Here is a 26,128-nt window from a genome sequence, read left to right as displayed (position 1 = left end):
CTAAGGCTCAGGGAGCCCAAATCTCAGCATGGACCCAGAAGATGTGTTTCAAATGCACTTACTTTCATATTGTCCTTTCTAAATTATTTTTTTTTCTTTTTTAAATGCTAAGTTCATATTACAGACGTGGGAACTGTATCAGTAAATGCTAGACTTGAATAAATATTTTTAGAAATAAGGTTACTAAAATATTATAAATGAAGATTATTAGAAGAGTAATTTCTATTCAAGATATTCTTAACCGCAGAACTGATTGGGACTAGATTCATAAAACAAGGATTTAGACAAAATCTAGCTTCAGGCTGCTGCTTGGAACCATGAGGAAGGACATAATGTCTGAAGATTCCCAAAGCACTTACCCAAACTTAGCCATCCACAGACTGTTCTATCTTAGTCCTGTCACACTTGAACAGTAGACATCCCCTTGCCTATCTGATCTGTGAGGCTCAGACTGCTCTATTAGGGAGGGTCTCCACTAAAACCAGCTAGAGATAGTTTTAATACAAACAATCCACATGCACTTGTCTTCCTGAAAGGATGTAAAATCAGCTCCCCTAGTTTTTGGAATATTTTCCTGACCACCAAGTTATACTATGTTGTGAGACTGAAGAGCTATACCTGCATAACTGCTCATTTAATAGCTGTGGCTATTTCATTGCCACAGCTTTCAAGCCTAGCAGTTTGTTCCCATCTGGACAGTGAGAATGTTGCATTCCAATTCCCATTTTCAGAAATATTTAAGTAATTTATATTAGGCAGTAACTAGAAAGAGCCTGAAGCACATCTCTCTCCTTTCTTCGCGAATGTAGCACTTTCCTCTCTGCAGTCTAATGAATATCAGGAGACAGGTGACTACATACCCATGTCGACTGAGAAGGGGCTAGAGCCCAAATAAAACCAGTGAGGGCACAAGCATTAGCTAACAGCTGTCACATGAACATTGCTATGATGGCAATATACCTGTGGTTGTCAAATTTTCACTGTTGATGCTTCTAAGGACCTCAGTAGTTCTCCTGCACCTCAAAACAAATATTCATTAGCGTGGTCTTTTCAGAGAAGAGTGGATTTACGAAAAAGTGTGTCAGGAGTTGAAATTATGTGTAAATTCGGACTGCATCCAACAAACAATTTCAGCTGGTAAAGGTGAAAAACATGTTGAAAATACCAAAATATTCTATTTCAGTATTTTTAGAGGAAAATGTTTCATTTCAAAGATTAAACCTAAAGGTTATGCTGTAATTTCATTTAACCACTTTTTTTTTTCATCACAAAGTCTGTTTGAAATTTAACCTCAGTTGACAGGAAAGGAAATAAGAAAGGGCTAGGAGGGGGTTTTATTCACATATATGAGAATCAAAACAAGGTATTAAGGTTGAAGTAAATACTTCTAGCTAACTCAAGATGGCATTTTTAGTTTACTGTAACAAATCAAAAATCCTCAGAAAGTCAAATCATGACTTGACGAAATTTTTGCTTAAGACACTTCACAGCAAAATCCATGATTCAGCCAGATCCAGCATACATTCATGTGGTCAGGGAAAGGGCCAAACCACAGGTGGGAAGACAGACAGTCTTTGATAATGATCTAATTCTCACAGCCACAGTATAAGCCAGCACTGGGATTTATTTATTTCTTCTCAAAATGAAAATCCTGAGTATACAGAGAACAGCAGAACTGGAAGAAAAGCATTTCCTTATACACCCTTCTGTTTTGTTCAGCTACTGTCAAATAGTTATGCTCAGGTGGTGTTTTCTTTTTAAAAACTGTATGTTTAGAACATAAAGCCATGAAATGTTTAATACCATTCTGGAAAACTGACTTGTACAGAGTTTAATTACATTTATTATTTAACAAGCGATTGGCAAAACTTATTTTAGGTTCCTCAAGAGCATTTCAGTTATTAGCAGGCTTTATAGAGATAAGAATAACAGGATTACTAGGGATGTCAATACTATAGAGCAGAATTAAAAACTACAATGAATATGGCTATTACTATCAGTTTAGAACTATGCTACAATCTATTATGCTTTCTTAGCAAGTTAATGAAATTCTTTGTCCCACACACAAAAGATCTGTAGTATAATGAAGTTATTAATGAAAGTAAGTCAACCTTTTAGAAGGAATAAAAAAGGATCACTGGCAAAAAGGCAAATGTAATTCACTTATTCAACAATCATACTATTGTTTTGTAAACAATACCAATTTTTAAAAGACTTATCACTTCATGCTGTACACAGATCTTTTGTAAAATATTGGTGCATGTATTTCTCTGAATGTCTAAATCAGTTTATAAGAGCAAAGTTTTGCTTATAATCTGCAATAGGAATGTAACTACAGCAACTAAGAAACACCAAGTGCTATGTCAGGAGTAACAAGTAAGGTTTACAAGCTTTAAAAATTTCTCATGCCAACAGCTGTTGTTTTTCTTTTATTGTGGTTTAATATGGTTTCAGAATTCCCTTGGCTTTAAGACCAATGAGTTTTTAAAGTGTAAAACATATCTGATTCTTCTTACCTTATACTGAAGGACAGGCTGATTTGTTAGGAGTTTTGTTTGTTTCACATATTAAAAACTAAGCAATAAGGCACAATGTGGAGGAGTGATTATCTGATGATAACCCCAGCCTCCTGAAATTGCTTTATTGCAAATATAAATATATTTTAGATTGTTCATTGGATATTAAGAGCATTAGCATGCTCATAGAGTTTAATCTTTCCCTTTAGAATATTAAATTCATAAGGCTTTTTTTTTGTCTGAGCTATTTTTTAATGTGCAAGAGAGAACTTCATATACTCAAGAAATACTGTAATTGGCTGGTGCATACTCCACTGGGGAGATTAATTTACAAGCACTGTACAGTTCTGCTAAAACTACTTCTCAACATTTCAAAATGTCAATAGTGTATTTTCCCAGCCCTGTAAACACATTTTGATACACAATATAAACTTTAATGGTAGTTTTAAGACACCTCTGGGGGTATGGTTATTTAAGCAGTAAGACACAGTAGGGTGTGAATTATGGTATAATAATTCCCTACCAACTGCATTGTTAGGCACGAGGCCAAAGGCCAAGGGACCAATGAACACACTAGGTGTGAATTATGACATCATAAGTCACACTCCAGAGTGTCTTACTGCCATTAGAGAAATATTTAAAACATGTTTTAACACAAATACTTTATTCCTATAGTACTGTATTTTAATGGAATATCCTGAAAAATCTTCCCAAGTAAAAAGTTAGCCATTACATAACTTGGAATTAATAACAAAATTGAAAAAAAAAAGTCTCATACATTCTGCTATTTAATTTGTTGTATTGCACTGTGGTAACACGCTTTAAGGAAGAGCCCTGGAAAATACATGTCTTAGCCAAGTTTGCAAAAAATTAGAACAAAGGCCTTCTGCATGGGGGAAATAGTCTGCTTTGCTCATTGTCTGGAGAATCAGATTGCCTGAATCAGGTTTGTACTGGCTTCTCCTGTGTAACTGTATTGATGAAACTGCTAGAAAATCTACATACCTCTTTTCCACACTTGGTTCATACTGCCATAACAGGACACAATACAGACTTTGAAAGAGTAGCAAAAAGGTTCCTTAGACTCCATTTAGCTCCTGCAGCTGAGGCTGATCACATCTATAACACAACTTTTAGTAAGGATAGAAAATATTATAATGCGCATTTATACTATTTCCCATTTTAACCTCCATTTGACAAATGTATTCTCTCCCCTCTGCGTAATCCCACATCATAAGTGCAGCAATGACAACAGTGTCATCTGGAGATGCACAAGCTCACCTTACAAATAGCTAGCTCGGTGACCGGTAGCAAGCTCACTGCTGCAGCAGGGATCTTGGCATGATCTAAACTGGCTCCTCAGTCAGTTTTTACAGCTTGCCCTAAACCTCCAGGCTGCTGTGGATTGATTGCTACCAGTCCCCAAGTCGGCTAGTGGGCATTAGAGTTAGCAATACCACAGAGCTTATGTGAGGGCGATGTGCCAGGCCTGTTTGAGAAGCGGTAAGCCCAAGGGCATGTCTGCATCTCTGAGTGCAGTGAGGTGTTCAGGATTGCCAGGCTAGCTGGGTAGATGTTCTTATGGCTATGTATAGCGATGCTGTGCCATGCAGGGATAACAACTTGCATCCTAGAAGGAATGTAGTTGCAAGGTCAGGTTCATTAGCTCTCTTGCGCCCAATCCTGGACCCATTTCATTTTGCTCTCATACAAGGATCTCTGTGTGTGCCTGGTTACCTGAGCAAAAAGACAGAAACCTCGATTCTTCCAGGCAAAGCCTATTCTGACATCATGTAGTGGGTGAGAGTTGTTTTCTGCATAACCTCACAGTGGTTAGCTGCCCCTCCTGGATAAAGTAATGACCCATGGCCATTTACATCAGCTGAAGCTAAGACTCAGAGTCTCGAGTCCCTGCTTCTCCATGAAACAAAATGGGTAATCTTACAAAGAGGACTTCTGTGAAGCTAACAGTGGTAACAAGGTAAAATTCCAAGCTAACCTGGTGTCTCCCCTTCCTTGTCCACTCAAAAGGTCTACTTTTATCTCCAGCAAGACAAGGTGCTTAATTCTGCCTACAGCTTGATGATACTCATGGGAATAATTTGAGTTTTGCTGCTTCCCTGTAAAAACAAACAAACAAGCATGTGATAGCTCTTTGCCATTCAGCCTGCTTGAAGCTTCTGTCAAACATGATGGAAAAACCTGCACCTCTAAGCAGGTTTTTTTCCTTTCCCAACAACTTCCAACCAAAAGTGAGCTCACTTTTTTAAACCTAGCTTACTTTTGAAAATATTAGTTTTACATCCACTTGCAAAATTACAAGCACTTTTTCCTGGTTCCCAATAGGAATGGGGCAAACAGCCAAGGAAAGTGTTTCACGCTAGCTCTACAGGCTCCAAGAACTTAAAATAAGTGGCCCCTGACAAAATACATGTGTATATATATAAATTATACCTTTTAGTGGCAAAGCAGTATTTCAAAGACTGCTGAGCAGTAGCTAACAAGTTTCCAGCAGCATGTTTTTCATAAATTAACATTACTGCTCAGAACTCAGGTTTGCCAACTAGAACACTCCAATTTCTGAAACCATTTCATTACATGAAATTTGAGGTATAAATGCATCACTGTACCACCGTAAGGACATAATCCTTTGATATACCCATCTCCATAAAGCCTTCTGGCTTCTAACAGTAAATCACAGCCCTATTTTCATACCTCATTACCATTATGTATCTTTCCACTGACACCTGACCTTACGCATAATCAGGTACGAATTTCAAACCATACTTATAATCTAAATGAGTGCCTCATTATTTTACATAACCCAGAATGAAATAAGATTTGATATGTAACTGCAGAATTCACAGTTCACACATTCAGAAATACAGGTCCACCAAAAAGAAGTCATGCTCACTAATCCATGACTGAACAGCATCAAATCACACCTGCATATAGGAGCTTTGCAAGAATTTCAGGATTGGATTTTAGAAAGGATATTGCCAGTTCTGAAAAAACAACACAGTGTTGAAACTGTTTGGTATGTTGTTAAAGATAAACTATGAAAGAAAAATGCGAGTATTGAATTTATTACCTGTATTTTGAAGAAAGAACAACAGCACCAATTGCATTAAGTTATAAAACACCAGTAATAAACATGTAAATAATCTTCAGGTTTGCAATGCCAATAGAACACAGACATCTACAAAGAAATATATATATGTATACATGTAATATAATAAAACCATTCATTAGAGAACAAGAAACATTGTATTTTTGTACTATATAAAACAGCTGTACAGTGTGCACACAGACTTTCCTGATGTCTCTAAAATGCCTGTCAGTCACTTCTTCCCATCATCATTTGCTTAACGTAGTTTCTTATTGTCCATGGGAGAACTCTAAGTGACTGTCTCCTACTTTTAAACTAGGTACTTATAGTGCAGTTTGTCTCCATATATATATATACACACACATACATATATAGACTCACAGATGCACACATATATGTATATGTGTGTATATATATGAAAAGAACAAACACAATGTACATGTACACACGACAGATCTAAATAGCTCCTCCATCCTGTGCTCCTGAATGAGTGCTTATAAAAAAATCCCTGCACACTTTGTGAAGGGAAGAAAACTTGCCGATTGTGCAGATTGAAGTCATTAGATGGTTTCATTCCTAACAGTTTGCAAACACACAAATCTGAATCACATGGTGGTATCCCATATGCCTGAAGAGAGTCTGTTGCAGGAGGTATCTTCTACCTTCTTCAACAGCGTTGGCTTTTTACAAGGGGGTGGAGGTGGGGCTGTGATTCTTTGCTCAGTGTTGTGCAATATTTGCTGCCAGTCTTCTTTCTCTTCACACAGCTTTCTCCTCCAATCTAGAAGCTCTTGCAGAGCCACACTCTCATTCTCTGAAAGTCTAAGCTGATGAATAACCTGTTAGTGAGAAGGAAATAATAATAAAAAAGGTGGATAAAGTTAATTCTCCTGGCAGTGTAAAACTGCAACATCCATGTTGAATGATACTTCACACGGATCCTCTGCCTCTTTTGTCATGGACATAAACCTGTGGGCAGGGCAGACTCAGGTCCCGGTTTCTCATCTCCTTTGTAAAGAGCTCAGTGACGTGTATAATGATGTATCAACAATAGTGACTTTCAGCAAAATAAACTTCCCTTGAACTCGTGAGAGGTGTTTTATGCTGCTAAGCCTTGTGCAAGGAGGGAAGCACCTTCTGTTCTGTATCCATTATTTGCAAAGGACACCATGGAGCATTATACGCTTATCCACATATTCTAGTAGGATGATGAACAGAAATCCTGAGACTGCTAGTGTGCCCTGGCTTAGTCATGTTAGATGGTGAGTGGCTGTGAGTACTCCCATTCTAGTATTTACAATTAAAGAAATAAATAGGTGTATGTGGGTAAACACTCAAGTTCTATGCTTATGCTGAGGGAAAGCTGCTTTCATTTGTACTACAGCTGAAAGAAAACAGATCTCAGCGACTCAAAGGAAAATGAAATGTTCCACAGATATTGTTAGAGAGATATCAGAGATTTCTTGTATACCTAAACACATTACCTTTTTTTTACCTTTTTTTTTTTCCAGTGTGGCTAGCAAACATTAGAAGGCAAATGAGAAGTTTGTAATTGGAAACAATTTATCAAGAAAGACAGGTCAGGTAGTTTTATCCTATAGAACAGATGTATAGTTTGGGAAGCAGTGGGGCTCCCTGTGGCCAACTTCCACAGATTTTTGCGGGTTTAAATTATGGGCATAACCCAGTTTAGAAAACAGGTAGATTGGAATCCAGTCTTCCCAATTTAGACACCTTATTTGCATCTAAATTTTAGGCATTTCATGAACCTGTATTAGTTACGCTTCTTTTCAAAAAGGTGCTGGAATATATACAAAGCAAGCTGTGTTAGACTCATTGCAAGAGTTTCATATGAAAGAGTTTCAGAGATAAATAATCAAAGAAGTGCCTGAACACTGGTAGATAAATATGCTTATAAGAAAACAGGTTATTTTGAAACTCTGTGTTATTGGATGTGCTCAGGTGACAAAAGTTTGACGGCATGACTCTAATGAAGTACACAGGAATTTTCAGTTTTGAAAGATGGACAAGGTATTTCAATAAAGACAGTGCCACTGCTATTCTAAGAAACATAAAGGCACACAGGTGCAGGACAAAAAGCGACTACATTTTGCCTGGGCAAGGCAATTGACAAATGCATCCTATTTATAGCTTATAGGCACTGAAGAAGCTTTATTATACCCACCCTGCTTATGCAAGCTGTAAATTAACGTTGGGTCAGCAGTTTCACTACAGAGCTCATTTTCCAGTGTGTAGTGGACAAATGTTGGTCCAGTCCACAAATAAGTGTACATCTTTTATTGTATTTTTTAAATGAGGATGGAAAAGTATCTCAAATCTTTATTCATTGTGAGATAGATCTGATAAGTAAGCTGGAAAAAGTTTGTATTTCAACCTGGATGAAGGACATGCAATGGAAATGCAGTGGAAATGAAATGGGCTTTAAATGAATCAATTAATTTAATTACAGCTATTTGAATAACATGATATCTCTTCTCTTTTCCATTCATGATTAGACCTGTGACAAGCTAAAGATTTATTATACATATTCATTATAGAAAAGATTTGCCGAATAATTTTACATGAAGCACAATGTAAAACAGCAAGCTATGTTTCTTCATTATTATTCTATATCCTGAAAAGGTATTTTGTGAAGGGTGAATGAGGTGTGTAGAAAGTAATTACTTTAAGACTACTGATCTTTTCAATGAACACTGAACAAACAATTTCAACCATTAAGGGGTAGAGATGGTACCAGCTGCAGACGAGCATTTTCCTACCCAAAGTCAATGGTCAATCAGACATGGGCAACTTAGAATTTGGGCTAGACCCACAAAACCATATAGCAGTTGAATACCTAGCATTTAACAGCCCTGCCACCTGGTGGAAACACCATCCCTGTGTTTGGTATCCAGAGTCCTTGCTGGACAAACAAGAAAAGCTGAAGTGTCAAAGACAGTGACGCACAAGAGAAGAGCATGTGGAGTCACCAAAGCTATTCATTGGAAACTGCAATGGATTGAGGCAGTTAAACAAGATCCGTATTTTCCACTGCAAAATACAGCAAGAAGAACAAAATAAATTTGTAATAAGCAGCCCAGGGAAGAGATCCCAGGATTCGTTCCTCCCACCTCACAGCCCAAACTATCAGACCGCAGAAGCAAGTTCTCTCCTCCTTGCACAAGGGATTTTGGTTGGTGACAGAGCATCAATGGCTTGGTTCCAGAAGGACATGCATGGAAGGACTTCCACCATTATCCCGTGGTTAGAGCACATTGGGTTGTATGTTGGCAACCATGAAGATCTTAGAGTACTATTTGCCTACTGAGTTATACACATTTAAGTATTGCACAGTCATTGGAGAATGAGCCCCTGAATTGCCTTCTGGATTTACGCTTCTAAATTCTGCCTGCATTTCACTTTATAGCCTGAAGCAGACTTACTGGATTTCGACTTTGTCTTAGAATCAAGATGAGTTGCTATAAGTCAATAAATAATTTTAACTGTAGTCTTAATTCTTAGGCTAGTTAAAAAATTCAGTGAGTTTTTAATTATGGAAATTTGAAGGTTTCACATTTTTAATTCATTTTGTGACAAAAGGTATGCCAGATAAAAAGATTAACAGGTCCATTTAAAATTAACTTTAATTTGAGTTATTTAGAAGTTTGTCTCTAGAATCTCAGGAAATACATTCTGTATTAAAAGATCAAATGCTCTAACTTTACAGAGGACATTTTGTAACATTCAGAAGCAACAAAGAGCTTATATTGTCTATTTGTGTGTCAAATGCTACACAGTTTTAATCATCAAGCTATGGCTAAAGGACTCTAAACTGTCTGTCAAACAGAGATTTATTAATTTGCATTAGGAGACTCTTTTGAGTATTTCATCTTATTTTGCTCTCTCCCTGACCAAATGTAGAGTTTACTTTTTCAGAAATATGTATTGTACTCCAGTCATTTTTTTGGTGATTTGCGATTGGATGTTTAAATATAGAAATAATTTTCTTTGCACAAAACGTAGCTCTTCATTTTTTATTACAGTTCTGGTTTTAGTTGCTTCTGTAAGTTTTAGTAAAATTCCTGAATATAGACACAGAAGCACAACAGAAAACAGATTTTTAAATCACAACACAATTTCAGAACATGTATAGTGTATAAACCTGTGCTCCTGAGACATTTGCATGAGGTAGCTAGTCCATATTTTTCCTTCAGAGAAACATTGCCAATTATTTTCTTTAATAGATTTGTCAATGTTGGTGCTTTAAAGTAACTGTTAGTAGATGCTCACAATTATTACAGCATTATTATATTTCTCTTCCATTAGTAAAGTTGAGGTCCCATCATGGAATCCATGGGGAGACTCAGTCTAGAACACCAATTTGATCAGGATCTAAAGTCAATTATGCAATAAATGTAAAATGTTGATAAATTATCATAATTATCTTAGAAATGGAACTGCCTTGACAAAACCCATGTTCTTAACTTTTTCTAGTTTGCAGGCTGTCGAAAAATGTAAGCAGAATGAATTTCCACCAATAGGTCACTCACAGTTATCTCTATTAGAGTCCTCAAAAGCAGTTCACAAACCCCAGTGGATCTCCTGCAGATCACCAGTTTTAAAGACAGAAGTGTTCAGGATGTTCTCACATCTCATTTCAAAATTAAAGACCCAATTTCATCCAGTAATTTTGGAAATAATTCTTACTGTATGTGATTATTAGCAAGACCAACACATTTTGATTCAACCTGTGACAGGCATGCATGTCTCGCACAAAAATGTTTCTAACTCATTTTAATGGCTTCATCTTTCTCCGTTTTCTTTTTCCATCTGATAAGCCCCTACACTGACTGCTGCCAAACATGCACGTCTCATCTGTCTTTCAAACTACAGGACAGGCACACTGCAACCTCTCAAAAAATCCTGACCCTTCAGGTTCAAACAGGTATGTTTGGTTTTTGATATGTTACAAAAAAGCGTAAATCAGGAAAAGACTGCTTTTCTACCAATTCTTGAATCAAGAAAAAAAATCTGTCAGCCTACACGTTACTTACCAATACAATACTCATTTAAAGATACAGGGGGAAAGCACACAGTAAACCAAGGGTGTGTTAAGAAGCCTAGACAAGCATTCAACATAAATCAAATCAATATGTAAATTTGTGTTTGATTGGGAAACCTGCACTGGCCACGTAAGACCCCAGCAGGGAGCAGAGAGCAGCTACGAGAAATGAGTTTACATGCTTCTAAATTCCAATTAAAAATCTTCAAATACAAATGTACCACTGGGATCCAAGCCGATTCATGTGATTGTCTTGTGAATGCAGGGACATGCATTTTTTTGCGAATGCAGACCCACCTGACATAGTAACTTGATATGTGATACACAACAATAAAGTGATTTTAGTTAAGCATTCTTTTAAACTGCTGATGATTTTTGTGTTGGAGCAACCTTACCATCTCCAAAAATAAAACTCTCCAAATGGATGGCAAATGGGTTCATTGGAAAGGAGAAAATGGCAAAGATGGCAGGTGCTCCATCTGCTGCAAATCTGGAATTGCTCTGGAGGAGGTATGCCAGCTTAAATAGAGTTAAACATGAGATCCATAACTGAGATATATATATTGCATTTGCTTTGTTCTAAACAAGAAAATATTTTTTCTCTCAGTTAAAATTTCTTATTACATCAAAAGAATAAACTACCTTTAGAACAGGTGTTATATAGATGACATACCAAAGGAAGTTATAACTTTGCTGATACTTAAAAATTGGGGGTAATCTTAAAAGCAACTTTGTATTTAAAATAAAACGAAAAAGGGACTACATTTCTGAACAAAATCAGATCACCACAAGAGTCAGGAAGAAACGCTCTCCCTTCTGGCAAGCATTTTTCAGCTATCTGCATTTTTTTGAGGGACAGATATAATTTCCTTCCAAACATCGGTCGTTGGGTGATGCTGGAAGCAGGATATTCTGGTGTCAGAGACCACACAGGCACAGGCATCTTTGATCGCCCAGTCCAGCCCTCTGCTTTCATGTGACATTTGGAAAACTCTCAAGCTTCATCCTAAAAAAATTAATTCCACTGTTTGCCTTGGTTTGGCTTTCTGAAAGGGTTTTCCAGAAAAATTCATGAAGAAAAGTCCACTAAGGATTACTAGCTACAAAATGAACTCTGCCTGCAGAAGGCCTTTCCTCACAGACCACTGGAAAGAGAGTCGAGAGGCACCCCACACCTCTCTGCCCTCCTGAGGCACCTGTGCCTTCTCGTTTTTGTCAGCAAGAGACTCCTGGGCTACACACACCTCTGGTGTGCCTCAGACAGAAGATTCTATATTCTTCATCTGACCACACAATTCTATTTCTCATGTAAGTTTTCTGATTTTTCTCTCATACTCTTGGCGTTTTCTAGTTTGGGGTGGTTTGTTTGTTGCGGTTTTTTTTTTGGGGGGGGGGTGATTTTTTTTTTTTTTTTTTTTTTTTGCAGGAATACATTTTAGTTGCAACCGCAGGGCTTGGTCTTCCGTACCTTTGTACCTTTCCCTCAGTGAAGTAGTAACGTGCCTGGGACAATAATATTCTCAATTAATTAGGTTAATCATCTTCCATACAGCTTGGAGGTATTTCAGCAATCAACGATATTGTATCTTATCTTTGCAAAATAAAATCACTACACAAATCCTGAGTATAGCTGTAATGTGTAATCTGGCAGAAAGTATTAGAGCAAGGTAGGCAATGTTCAATAATATATGACAGTACACATGTCAGGCCCTGTGATTACCTGAGCTGGGAATACAGTTGGACAAGCCTAAACATTCAAAATAGGGGTATATTTTACTCATTTACTTGGATCTTGTGGGTTTCAACTATTTATTTATTTATTATTATTTGTTTTGGCTGAGTTTCTTTCAACTCTAGATTTCTGATATCAACTACAAAATTATACTTTCCCAGAGTGACTAAAACATCAACAAATATTGAAATATACTATTTTCTTCTCTAAGGTAGTATTTCTCTTTCCAGATAAACTGATTACCCAATGCTCTTTAAAACCTTCAGAGCACCCTCTTAATTCACCCCTGACACTTGAGAAAAAGATTATGTTCAGGACAGCAACTGTGCCTTTCTCAAGAAGAGTTCTGAAAAGAAATAATTTATCATAGAGGTCTTCAGAACAGCTGACCGAACAATGCTGATACCACTTTGTACATCATCTAACAAAAAGTATCTGAAAAAATGAATCATGTTGCTACTTAATTGATCACCGCTGCTTTGTGGTATTAATGGAGATATTGTACTTGATCCATTAGGAGACTAAGTTTGCCACAATGCTTTTGAAGCAATTACAAAACCAATCATCAACTCGGATTTGCTAATGTCGTGGATCATCCTTTCTTGTATAAAACCACCACACTTATGGTCAAACAACACTAGAGGCAAACAGCACTTAATTTATGGTCTGTTCGCAGTCTAAATCTCTGCTGATCTACATGTATGCGGCAGCGTGTGACAGCAAGAGAATGAAGGGCAGACGGACCAATTTGTTCTCTCTCACTCCAGGCACTTACGACCAAGTCAGAAGTGAAGTAACTCTCTGCAGGTGCTGTCAGTGGGGTAGTGGACCACACTCCTATTGAACTCAGATTTGAAGCAGCCTTGTAAGGTGACCCACTGCCACGGTGGCAGCCCAAGGGAGTAACTACACGCTTCAGCCAAACACCTGAGCTCAGGGAGGGCACAGGGATGCTCAGGAGGTTTTGTTCCCTTCTCCTCAACAATCACAGCCTTCTACCAGGGGAAAATGCAAAGAGGATGAAGCAGTGGAGACAGAAAAGGGGCCTCAAATGTGTAGGGAGCTGACTGTGGCATCTACTCTTTCAAAGAGGAGAATCTGCGCTTTCCCTTTTGGAGGTCGCAGCAGACAGATCTAGGACATACTTACTGAGGAGAGGGGCATCAGCCCTCCAAAAGCCCTTGATACAGAAACAAGATATTGCACCTACTGATGAATTCATACTATGTGTTACCTCATATCATTTATCTATGATGTCACATGTTTTTGACTGTACGTCTTCTAAAAATAAAGCTGCACTGTGTTATAAGACCTGATTTTTGTCTGAATGTGACATTACAAAAAGAATTCTTTCACATTACTGTCAAAACAATAAACAAAACACAATTTAGGGGGATATACCAGTTCAGATCAATGATAAATACGTAACATTTTATGTCCTTTCTTGGATGTTATGTGTTTACAAAAGCGTTAGTGATTTTTTTATTACACCAGACTTGTTTGATTGCCACGTTTTGCTTCAAAGATGATCAAAGATTACTTCCACCTAATAGGCAAACATGACAGACATTAATAATGAATGTTAGAGCCCAGTGTTTAGAACTGTGACAGTGGATGGGGGGTAGCAACACGCTGCATTCTTGACTATTCATTTTTTTAAACTTTTGAACAGTCAACAAAAGAAGTGATTGGCAACAAATATTAAATCAAGTAGGAACAAAGAAGGCCCTTGAAACTATAATGAATATGCAGCTCTTTCTAGAGAAGAGACTGCTGAAAGCAATGAGATTTCATGAAATAAGAGCTATGGCTTAAGCTATAATGAAACAATAAATACATTCTTCACGAATATGAAAAGACATTTTCAATTTTTCATTGTCAGATGTTGGCTCCTATATTACTGCAATCTGCCAACCTGCACTATGGGGTTTAAACAAAATAGAAGAGATAAGACTGCAGATTCTTTAATATAACAGTATGTGAAAAAATAACCATCATTTTCCATCTTACTTCTTTGAGCACATGACAGATAAAACAGAAGTGGGTAACCAAAATCTTACACCAGGATGTACTTACTGTATGTCTGCTATTACTTAACCTACTAGGATGGCAAACCGCTTGCTTATTTGTGTCTTGTTCTGGGAGTATTTCCATAGAATGCTGAATGCATGTGACATCATCCGATTACAAATAAGCCAACATTCAGCCATTAGAAAGCTAAACTGCACAAAGAAGCTTTGCACCTTTCAACAGGAGATTTTCTACATTTCTTCTTGGATGGCTGAGTCTTCAAAGTATGGTTGCGAACTAACACACCTATAAATGTAGGTGGATTATTACAATTGCTTTTATTTTATGCAACATAAAAGATCACATTGATATGTGTATGAAGATGAATATCATATCTGGAACATCACATAGACTTTCTACTTTTTTACTCTTTAGTCCCTCTCTCTTTTTACTCCACTGCCCTGTGCTCTGTCCTTGGTTCTTTTCCCTTCTGTTTTTCTTGTCTTCCTTTCAGTTGTTTTTCTCACTTCTCTGGTTTTTCTTCTTCTCTCTGGCTTTTCCTTCTTTCCTCTTTCTAACCCCCTCACTCCATTTTATTATTTACCTTCTCTCTCAGTCATTTTATTCTTCCTCCAACCTTCTCTGAATCATCCTTTATCTGGTGCCTATTTTACTCCCCACTCCCGCCCCACACACACGCTTATTATCACTCTAGTCTTTAATCTGCCCCTCACTTCCCATCTGTTCATTATCTCCAGGTTGTCCATCTCATCCTGTTAGAGACAGACCATGTTGCTTCTTGCTGCCCACATAAGAAACAAGGAGTCTTTTAGCTGGCCTGCTTTTCTTCATTCCACTGTATCTTTCTCACACCACATCCCACTTCATAGTGAATGTTAATAACAACTTTAAAATATTTTTACCAGAAATAAAAAAAATACAGTCCTGGATCTGTGAAAAAGAAGACGACAGGATTGCTTAGCTTTTGTGTGAGGTGCCAAAGATACAGTCTTACTTTTGTTAACTCTATTTCATCTTGCTGCTGTTGCTGGCATTTCAAAGAACTTGCATATTTCAACAGTCTTGATGCTTTATCTTTTAAACATACACAGTCATAGGAGCTATCGAGAACAGAGGAATCAATAAATACAGTCTGGAGAAAAGAGCCCATTGGACTGGCTAAGGAACTGAGAAATGCTCTGTGTAAAAGAAAAAGAGCAAAGAGGTAATATTTTATAAAGCTTTTTTATTTTAGAGGAGGTTTTGGCTTTTAGACCCTGCTAAGCAATTTCAACATTTGTGGAGTCTCCAGTATGCTTTGGAATCACTTCCTGGAGCGTGACTGAGTAGAAATGACTCTTAGTCATTACTAAATTTTCTATCTAAGCAAGATTATGGCACAAACAACCAGAAGAAACATCTCTTTCATTTTGCTGGTTTCTTTGCCTCTGGAAGGAAATTATGGGACAAGAATTCAAGACTACAGATCTAGGCACATTTGGAAATCCCAAACTGTTTAAACAAATCACTGACACAATTTGAAACAATAAGCATTTAAATAATTTTAAATCAGTAATTTTAAATCAAGTTTGGAAAAGGAAGTTTCCTAGTTTTCTGCTGTTCAGGGAGCAAGAGGTGCAGCACAACTAACAAAAGGTTTTCTGCAGAAGCTGAGTTAGATGCAGTCCTTGCAGCTGATACATGTGGGCTTAGTTGCTAAGAGCAAAGTAGCTTTTCTCGTAAAGGTAGATTAGGATATTGTTTCTTGCACTGTCATTTTACTGTAGATTTCTAGTTTACATTTTGAAGATTCCCTTGACTAGAATGTCTTGGTTTACAAGGAAAGCACAAAATACACGGAAGCTGGTGTGCTGGGTTGGTGAAAAGAGTATATGTGGCTCTTTGCTAACAAATAGTTCTTAAAGACCTACTATCCAAACAAACTAAAGCACATGAAACTTCTTGGTAACTGGTTTGACCCCCAAATTGAGGATGAAGATGATGCTACAGTGTTATATCAGATGTTAGGTTCTTTATGTTTTTATGTGGTACTTACAACCTACGGATACAATCACTTGGAAATCTACAACTGTACAGCCACAGAACAATATGAAGGAAAAGGTATTAGTTTAAAAAATCCATACTTTGTTGTTCTTTTATCATTCAAGACTTTCATTTATTTTGATATAAGTTCCTTCATTTCTGATGAGACAAAAATCAAACCTTATTTTTAATACTCTTCCCCTTTTTCTAGCAGAAGAAAGAATTTTATTCTCTAACTTGCAAATGAGAAATAGTTTGTTAGTATTTTAACATTTTTTTTTCAATTTTTGTCCTTTTCATTCTGATAAAAATTGACCTTTAAGTAGCCATTGCCCTAGAAAAGTAGCATTTATGGCCAAGAGTGAACTTCTTTTTTTGTTTTCAGCAGACTTGACTTTAGAGATGGTCAGTTAAGTTGCTGAGTTCACATCTGCATGCTATTTTATACTTGGTAATTGCTTCCAAAAGTGTTTGTTAAAAGATTGATCTTTATGATGCACGTTGACAGATACTGAGCTGAAGAATTTGCTCTCTCAAGTGTGTAGGTTTGCACTGTGCAGGAAGTATCAGGCAATGATGCAGGTAATTATCACCTGATGTGACAACATGATGGTACCGTAAGCCACAATGCCTAAACTTTAGTTGGATGTATACGAGCCTTGAGATCCTGTGACAAAAATGAAATTAACTTCTGTCACTTCAGTAAGGAACTAGCAGGGAGGTATTAAAACAACACATAAATATTAGAAGTCCCTGAAAGCTAATGAACCAGTTTCCCTTAGCTGAAATGACAGAGTGTCTGCCAAGAAATCCAAGGACCCAGTCTATGTTTCTCTCTCTAAAGCAATTAGTCAATCAGTACCTTCACAGATCTGTGAACCAATCTGTCTTATTTCATACGTCTGTGCAAGAATTACTTTAAAGTGATAAGGTTACTGCAGTGAAACCTGGCAAAGACTTTTACAATAGGCTTGTATGCTGTTAGACTCACCAGCAGCATGCTAAGAAATGTCAACTGTAATTAAACCCAATCATTTTCAAATATATGCCATGCTTTGGAAATGGTGAGGAATGCTTTTTACAGTAAGAATTCTCAGCCCTGTGAGCACAGACTTTTTTTAAGATTTTTTTTCTCTTTTTGTGGGAAGAAGATTTTTTTCTTTTTCCTTTGGCAACACCATTTTGGAAGATGTTTATTCATTGAGGCAATTGTATCAAAAATACAGAACTGCAGGTTTCTTCTCTAAACTTGTCACAGTTCTTATTGAACTTGCATTTAAGGATTGTCCCTGCATGTAATTCTGAGTACATGGCATGGAATCTATTTTAAAGATTTGTGAACCACTTTGGCAAAATGTCTATTTAGTGAAAAGTGACATTTCAAAGTACTGAACTTAAATTGTGTTCAGCTTTTGGCAAGTAGTTTTAAAAAAATCAAAAATACAAGTTTGTAAATGGTTAAAGACTTGCTTCTAAAATAAAGCATTTAAATGTTGCAGACTAATTTCATGTAAGGATACAGTTTCCATTTGCAAAGATAAGAAGATGATAATGGCTCCCCTATACCCAGTTCATTTAACTCTCCATGTACTGCACTGGTGTAGTAATTTAAACATGATCCTGCTTGACCCCATGCAAGCATTTTAGCAACAGAGGTGTAAGGTGCTCCAGGACAAAAGTGTCTCACCGTGTAAGGTTTATTACTGGAGCAGTGTCTTGGATTTTTCATTCACTAGAGAGGGCTCTTTGACCACTCCCACGCCTCATAAGTATTTGGTTGATTGTTAAAAAATGTAACAGAGACAACTGAAAACATTGCCTCCACTCATCTTCGTAATTCTGTACCATCATCCAGTACACTGATCTGGAGATAGTATTTTTTTACAATATGGTCAAAATACATTTGAGAGTCTGAGAGGTATGGTGATGGCAAAGATTTGTTTATTGTGTGCAAGACAGTATGTGCCTATGTGTGCCAGGGCAGCTCTGGCCAGCCTCACTTCTGCATCTGAAGAGGTTAGCGTAGTGCCGAGTGCTGTCTCGGCACAATTTTTCAACTCAGAATAGGCACTGTAGTTATGCCTGTGCTTTGGAGAGTGGGGCAGAAAACCAACAAGTGAATACTTTTGTGCTAGTTTGCTCACATATTTACTCAGTTAAAACCTATTGTTTTTCAAAGTTACGTTAAGACCAAATATGATGTTGAAGGTTGAACTCCAGTCCTGTTGGAGTCAATGGCCAAACATTCATTCACTTGATTATGGCCAGTATTTTGTTGTAATGAAATGTCAGCTGTCCCTTGCAGACAACAAGTAGCTTTTAAATGTGATAAAGCATTCCCTTACCTTCTGGTAGAATAGTTTGGAAAATGTACCACTGGTTAATGAGAGGTTTCTGTTGGGGAAATTCCTCTCAGCTCCAACATATTTTCTCTTTTGACAATGTTTGTCTTTACTGTAAAATTCTTACAGTCATCTCAAGTAAAAAAATGACTTGGGACTGCCCTTTTTGAAAAGTGGACTGAAGACATAAAGACAACAGGAGAAAACACTAATGCCACTTAAGTGAAACAAAATTTCTTGAATGCCTTCATGCCTGAATTGGCTACTTAGAAAGTAAAGTGTTTCTCACATCATATATAAAATGCTGAAGAAAAGATATTTCGACAAATTTTATTCCTTTTTGTTCACTTAATGCACATCAAACTTAATTCCGTGTTGTTATTTTAAATTACATTAACTAAACAGAAATTTTAAAAGAACTAAAGTTTAAGCTTCACACAATCAGTACCTATTGCTGTTTTAATTGATAGATATTTTAATTTTTACTTATTGATATTTGTATAAAAACAGTGAAGACCTCTTTTAAAGTCTTCACTGCTTTTATATACAAAAGGATGATATAATTATGCATTTATTCCTATGAGGTTCATTATCATGCAACTCTTTCTGGTATGAATGAATACCTTGAGAGAGAGAACATCTCAGTCCTCTCAGGGTGAAGAGGCATTCTTCCTGCCTGAAAACAGCATCCTCACAACCAGCAACAGTTAAGTTTCATAAACTTTGAACTCTACTACGAGAACCTTTCAGGATGATTGTCCTCCCAGCAAAAAAAGTTGAGTAAGTTCATTATTGTCCTTAGCTCAATATAAACCTGTAAAAGAAGTCTGCATTTTTCAATGCCAACACACAAATTTGACTCAAGACAGCTTTCAACATGCAGCTACTATGATTTTTCCTCTTTTTACTGGTTCTAGTAGACTGTCAATGAAATATTTACCTGACTAGTGTGGCTCTCCCTATGTCTTTGAATCGATGAGCCTGCCGTAGTGCTGGCCGACAGTCTTGAATATTCATTTTCCTCTGGTAAACCTAAAGCAGAACAATACTAATTTATAATCTGACATTTATGCATTGCCCAATTTCAGCATGAGATTCAAAAGACCTTGACATGTTTTACTAAAAAAGAATGAAAATATCACACACTTGCCTGGATATTTACTATTTCCATGCTTACTGGAACTGGAATAATTATCGTTTACCAAGTATGAATAGCATCATAGGTATGCATGCTGGTTTACAGAAGGAGCAATTGTACTGAGAAAGCCTACAAATAACACATTACCTATGCACTGGCCAGGGATTCCTCCTGCAATGCAGAAATCCCTGGCTCCTCTTCCCCTGGCTCCTTTTCATCGCAGAAGCAATGCAAAGGGAATGGAAAACAGGCCTGTGGTCTGCTCTCAAATTAATGTCTCTAGGTTACAAGGGAAGTTGATAGTAGGTCCAGGACTTACAACTTCATCTCCTCAGTACACAGTTTTTCTGTAATTCTTGTACTTATTGTGCACTCTCCATGTGGAAATTAGCTGCCCAAAATTTAGCTGTGTAAAAACCAGTCATCCAGTGTAAAAGAGCCAGGTAGACTCCCTCTGTAGTCAAGAGGAACAAAGACCTCTGCACAGTGATCCTAGAGTGAGGCTCACTGCCGGCGCTTCCCCATCACTTCTGCCAGAGTGGAAAGACCATTCACATAGCACTACAGAGGATCTGAAAGGTGGGATGAGGGGAAGCAAAGGCAGAAGCAGAAACACAGTGAGTCCATGATAGGTGTTATTAAGCCCCTCACAAACCAGAATCGCAGACACCATGGTAGGTCTGGTATCCAGCAATTTTGGTATTGCTTCATATAGCATATATTCCAAATGTTCATGCTACTATGGCATCCATAAACAGCATATCACTACTCTTTCTTCAGTCAACTGAACAGAGCTAGCCACCACAAGAGGATTCATCCTGGTAAAAGATATGCAAGTTGAATTGTTCTCAGTAGACCACCTGAGATCTACTAACTAGAAATGGACAACATGTAATCTGAAGTATTTGATTAGACTATGCATTGACCTTTTGCGTGGCTGAAACTAGGTAAGGTGATTCTGCACCTAGATATGTAACTCTTAGGTAAGAAAAAATTAGGCAAGCCCCGCTCTTTGCATATTATACATTACATACACAGAATCATAATGGAAACAATTCAAAGTTCAAATGCAATGAATCATAAACTACTTATGGGATTATGGACTGTACTAGACATAGTTCTGTTTCATGTTCATGTTCAGTTTCTTGCTCCATCATGAAACTGGCATAGAAACACACTGTGAAACATGCTTGCCTTCCAACCTGCTATCTTCAGTATTAAAAATGTTTTTTAATTTTTTTATTTTCATAAATGAGCATTAACTCTTACATGGTTACTGATATATGATTTAACTCATGAAAATATAAGTTGCATGAATAATCCCATAAAATGACCTGATTTTGCAAGAGAAATATAGAACAAGAATTTTAAAGAGAAGCAATGATCCTTATTCCTTTTTGGCCTCCCTACCCTGCTTTTAGTTTCCCCCTTATAATGGTGCATGTCCACGGCTTTGTAACTATGGACAGCTGGATTTTTTTTTGTTCTTCTGAATAAAGCTTGTGTAAAGTATTCATAAATATGGATCTTTTTCTACAGCTTCACATCATCTGGACTTCCTCTCGACACACATAGGCAGTGAAGAAGATAGAACCCCTGCTTGCAGCTCAGGAGCCAGGTCAAATCTTGTGAGAATCTAGCACTTCAGTCCTTTTCTGCCTGGTGCAGAGAGGGAGTCTGACCCTGTTCTCTCAGTGATTTGAACTATGTGTTGTTTTGAGGTGGAGTTACCACTTTTTGAAGCTGGTCCCTGATATATTAGGTATGTGCTGGGGCAAGGTCTGATGTTCAAGGTCTCCAGTATACTAGGCTTGTAAAATATATATTGTTACCACTATTCCTTTCTTACCCATATTAAATTCCCTGTCCTCCAACTTAAAATTCTCCCTCAGCAAAATCATGTATTTTTGGTCAAATGAAATGCTTGAAATGAATTTCCCTCCAAAAATCCAGTTTTTGTCAACACAAAACAAATCCCTTTTTTTCCAAATCGTTTCCTGAACTAATAATTTATTCACATGGATTCAGTTTGGATACATCTCAAACAAATAAAAAAAATCCACATTTGAATGCAGAATGCCTTGTTTAAGTAGGTGTTATTCATTTAATTCAAATAAAAGACATAATGTAAAATATTTGCATGATTCTAGACCACCATAAATGAATGAAAATACTTTCCTAGGCCAGCAGCATGTTTTGAAAAAGATACTGCTTTTGCACTATATTTATACAGTTCATGATCTACCGTCCATGACAGCCTTGAGCTAAGAATAAGGTTATCAATGATTTTCTGTTTATTTCTATGAAAAGCACTTTGATAAGAGGTCTTATCAAATAAGTAAGCAACAGCATGTCATCATAGACATGGGAAGCAGAGGCTTGGTGGAGTTTGGAAAGATAAATGGAGTAGTTGATTACATTCTGAGAGTTTTCCTTTACGTACACCTAAGTAAACGTTAGGATACCACAGCTGTGCGCTGCATAAGACCTTGCTTAATTCAGCACAAGGTTGGAAGCATCAGTTTAGCAGGGGCAGGGGCAGAATTACAAGAACATAAGTTAATCAGGGGTTCAGGCTGGAACACAAATTACATCATCTGGGCTGGGCTTTCTTGCAACTATTCTCAAGTTACCAAAAGTAAGTCTAATTTGGCAATTTTGGGGCAAAAATATGCTTGCTAACATTATTACTGCAATTACATGTGGTCGTGAAAATGATAGCAAGGAATATGATTCAATCAATAATCTCTAACTGGAGAAGTGAAAGAAATGCATTCCATTTTTTTCACATAATCAAGAATACAGCCTTGTCCCAAGCGATATGTATATTCAAACTACAAACCTGATCCTTTACCCACTTACTCCCTGTAATGCCTTTTCTATATTGCTTCAAAAGAAGATCCCACACTCAATCCCCAATCTTCTTTCTGGACTCCCTATTTCCCATTTTTGACCTGTTCTCAGATACTCCCTTTAGGATCCTTCAGATAAACAGCTTGCATCTCAAACATTCAGATCTAGATCACTGGACATCTGGAAGTGGTTCTGTGGTTCCAGAGAAATTCCAGTCTCATAGGCTCTGCTACCCCCAAACTGGAGACCCTGCACCTCCTGACCTCCAACAGCTGTATTTGCAGACCACCACCAATACCACAGAGTCTCTGGGTCTTTGCAACTGTGGCCACACATCATTCCCCGAACCACCTAACTTTCTCCGTGATTCTGCATTCACACAGGCTGGGTCTACTGATCAGCTCCACTTGATACTTTGGCTGCTATAGTGTGAAAGAGGCACCACCAGGAAGGACAAGATGTAAGGCTCTGTGCTCAACAGCATGTAGCCTGTGTCATGGTGACATGCCCCTTTTCTGTCAGGTTACCTGCTGTGACACCTCTCCCATTCTGCGACTTGTTGCCTGATGTGCTTAGATCTGGTGGCAAGTTTCAAGAGACTAGACAGCAGACTGTAGGACTGTAGCCCCCGGGTGACCTGCGTAGGCAGAACAGTTACCTTCTCGACAGCCAAAGTTAGACAAGTCTAAGCCCCTTACCTGAATAATGCATAGGACTTTTGGTGAAACAGACAGCTTCTTACACCGCATGAACTATATAGTGAGTCCATTCACAAGGATCTCCGTACACGAGGAGTGGACCTCAGTTATAACTGAAGAGGAATAACCAGAGAGGCTTCCTTCGCGGGATAGTGGCATGCCGATGGAGCTGGATGAACAGCATAGTGCAAGGTGCGTGCCCGTATGACCATTAGGCACAACGTAGCACAATGCTCCTTTGGTCCAACAGGGCTGTCTTATCTATACAATATCTACTCTGATTTTCACTTGGGCTACATAGAGTAAGTACCTCTATAACACACTCCACTGGGGCTAAGAACGGTCAGATATCTGGGGAATTTCTCCCTTTCACTAACCAAAGGTTAGGTCACCTCAGTCACTTATTACAGTCGTTGTATTTAAACATTTCACTTAATGATTAAACACTCCTCTATATCCTATTAGGTACTAGTTGGAAATGACAAACTTTTACCTGCAGTGTTTGAGTGTCTCCCACCAGAGGATCTGTTGTTTTGGGTGATTTAGGATCACAACTTTCAGCATTGTAACATAAAAGGTTATTATAGGCTTTCTGATTACTCTTTGTGTTTGGACAAGAAATAGCAAAAGAGCTCTTTCAGACTAAAAACTCTGGGGGATGTGGAAGATTTGTGGCAGAAAAGTCACAGTTTGATAGCACAGAGCTGTAGAAAGGTGTTACTCCTAATATTAAAGATAAACTAAAGAAGAGGAGGATTACATTATATACAATGAAAAAGCAACTTCTATTAAAATTCTGAACTAACAGCAGTGCGAGAAATTAAACTCAGCTTCCAAAAGCAGCACAGCATTAATCTGCATGGAAGCTGAGCCAGCCAGCTGTTTAGCTGCTTAGTAATGGTTTTCTAAAGAATTCATCAACATCAACATCTTCGTCAAAATGATTATTCTTACGACCATAGTGACTTTAATTTTCATGATGCTTCAGAGGAGTGGTGCTGACACTTCATTCACGACAGCAAAAGACTAGTCTTATTTAAGAAACTGCTGTCTGCATTAACTCATATGAGCAATGTATGACTCTAGTTCTATCAGTGGAAAGTAGATTATATAGTTGCACTGTGTAACAGTGGGAAGCAGATTACTCTGTATTCAGGAGTTTTGTAATCTCAGTATCAACTATTTAATAATGCATTTCAGGTTTTATTTTCCTCAAAGCTAGAGGAGTTTGGTATACAGTAACAAAGAAATGAAAAAGTATTTTACATGGAAACATCTCATGGCACATTCTCAAATACCACTATTGCCTAGATATATCCAACAAGACACAGATTTCAAAACTATGAAGATGTTAAGGTTTAATCTTGGAAGGATATTTTTCCTAAGCAAACTGGCAAACTGGTTTTGAATTTGTGTAATCAAAGTACACCAGAGCTTTCCATCTTGTCAACTCTTTCAATTATTATTAAGGGTGGCTGGAAAACCAGCATTTTATATCACAAAATTTATAACCTGATTTTGCTCTGCATCAGGATAAAATCAAAGCTTGCATCATTTCTACAACAGTCTGATAGGCAAAACATAGACTTGAACCTTGAAATACCACAAATAATGTTAATTCCTTACCCAGTGGGAAACTGCCAGACCTAAAGGGAGTTTTTTTCTACTCATAGTATACAGTGAATATCAAAACAATTCCTTATCAAAGCTGCATCAAAATTGGGAACCTTCCATGAAAAGTTTGGGTCTGATGAATCAGTGTTTTTTAATGGAAAAAATATCTTACTGGAAAATTCCATTGCATGACATTACACATTTATGATTAAACTTTTGATTTACAAATAGTTTGAAAATAATTAGTTTATGCATAGTAGATACTGTATATTACCAATATGAACAGCCCTGGCTACTAGTGATTGCAAATAGACTGATTAAAACTTCACACAATTATAACCATCTATCTCATGTATTAGTTGGCCTGTTATTCAAGCAATGACTATTTACTTCAGTAACTGAGATAATTTCCTAACTGAACTATAATCATCACAAATAAGAAACTTAAAGCATAATTTCATTTCTAAGCTGAAAGAAACACAGCTCTTGTGATTACACTCCAAGTTAGGGGGTTTGGGGATAAAATGGTTGCTCTTATTAAAAAGCTGATCTCCCACAGGTCCCATTAGGACATCAGAATATATGGTTAAAATCCTACATAGAAAGGAATCAAAGACTTGGTCTACCCACAGTTTTTGTGTTAATTTAAGAGTCTGACTGTTATATGTACTGAAAATATGCTCCCCTCCTCCCCAAATTATTATATTGATACAAATGGGGACATGGTTATAATCGACAAAGATGCCTTTTTCTTCTGTCACAGTGTGTTCCTGGTTCCACACAGGAATGAATGGACCTTTACACTCGTATAACTTCTCAGATTGGATGAGCTTTCTGCTTTGATTATCAGAGAGAACAGGAAGAATTATTTTGGCCAAGCACTGCAGAATTTGGAGAATAGGTTTTCTTGAAAAGAAAGGAATTATTTGAAGTATTCAATTTTGATAATAAAGCTTGATTTTTCATTTCAAAACACTGCATATTAAGCAGCTCTAGCCTTTTTTATTTTTT

General features: G+C 37.4%; 1 protein-coding gene across 6 annotated transcripts in view; it reads right to left on the bottom strand.

Annotated features, from left to right (window-relative positions):
- Positions 1–1,606: 1,606 nt before the first annotated feature.
- The window catches only part of MYO16 (myosin XVI), a 393,567-nt gene continuing 369,045 nt past the window's right edge, over positions 1,607–26,128 (bottom strand). For 5 of the 6 annotated variants that reach the window (XM_029999071.2, XM_029999067.2, XM_029999068.2 and 2 more), the window contains 2 exons: positions 19,755–19,846; positions 1,607–6,464 (listed from right to left, as the gene is read on the bottom strand). In XM_029999071.2, the coding sequence (XP_029854931.1) occupies positions 6,231–6,464; positions 19,755–19,846 (326 nt within the window). In that variant the 3' untranslated portion in view covers positions 1,607–6,230. The remainder of the gene's footprint in view (positions 6,465–19,754; positions 19,847–26,128) is intronic. The other variant, XR_003921201.2, reaches the window with a different exon arrangement.

Source organism: Aquila chrysaetos, chromosome 23 (genome assembly GCF_900496995.4).
Source record: "Aquila chrysaetos chrysaetos chromosome 23, bAquChr1.4, whole genome shotgun sequence".
NCBI lineage: Eukaryota > Metazoa > Chordata > Aves > Accipitriformes > Accipitridae > Aquila > Aquila chrysaetos.
The sequence above is the reverse complement of the archived record's forward strand: the minus strand, read 5'-3'. Positions and strand labels throughout refer to the sequence as shown.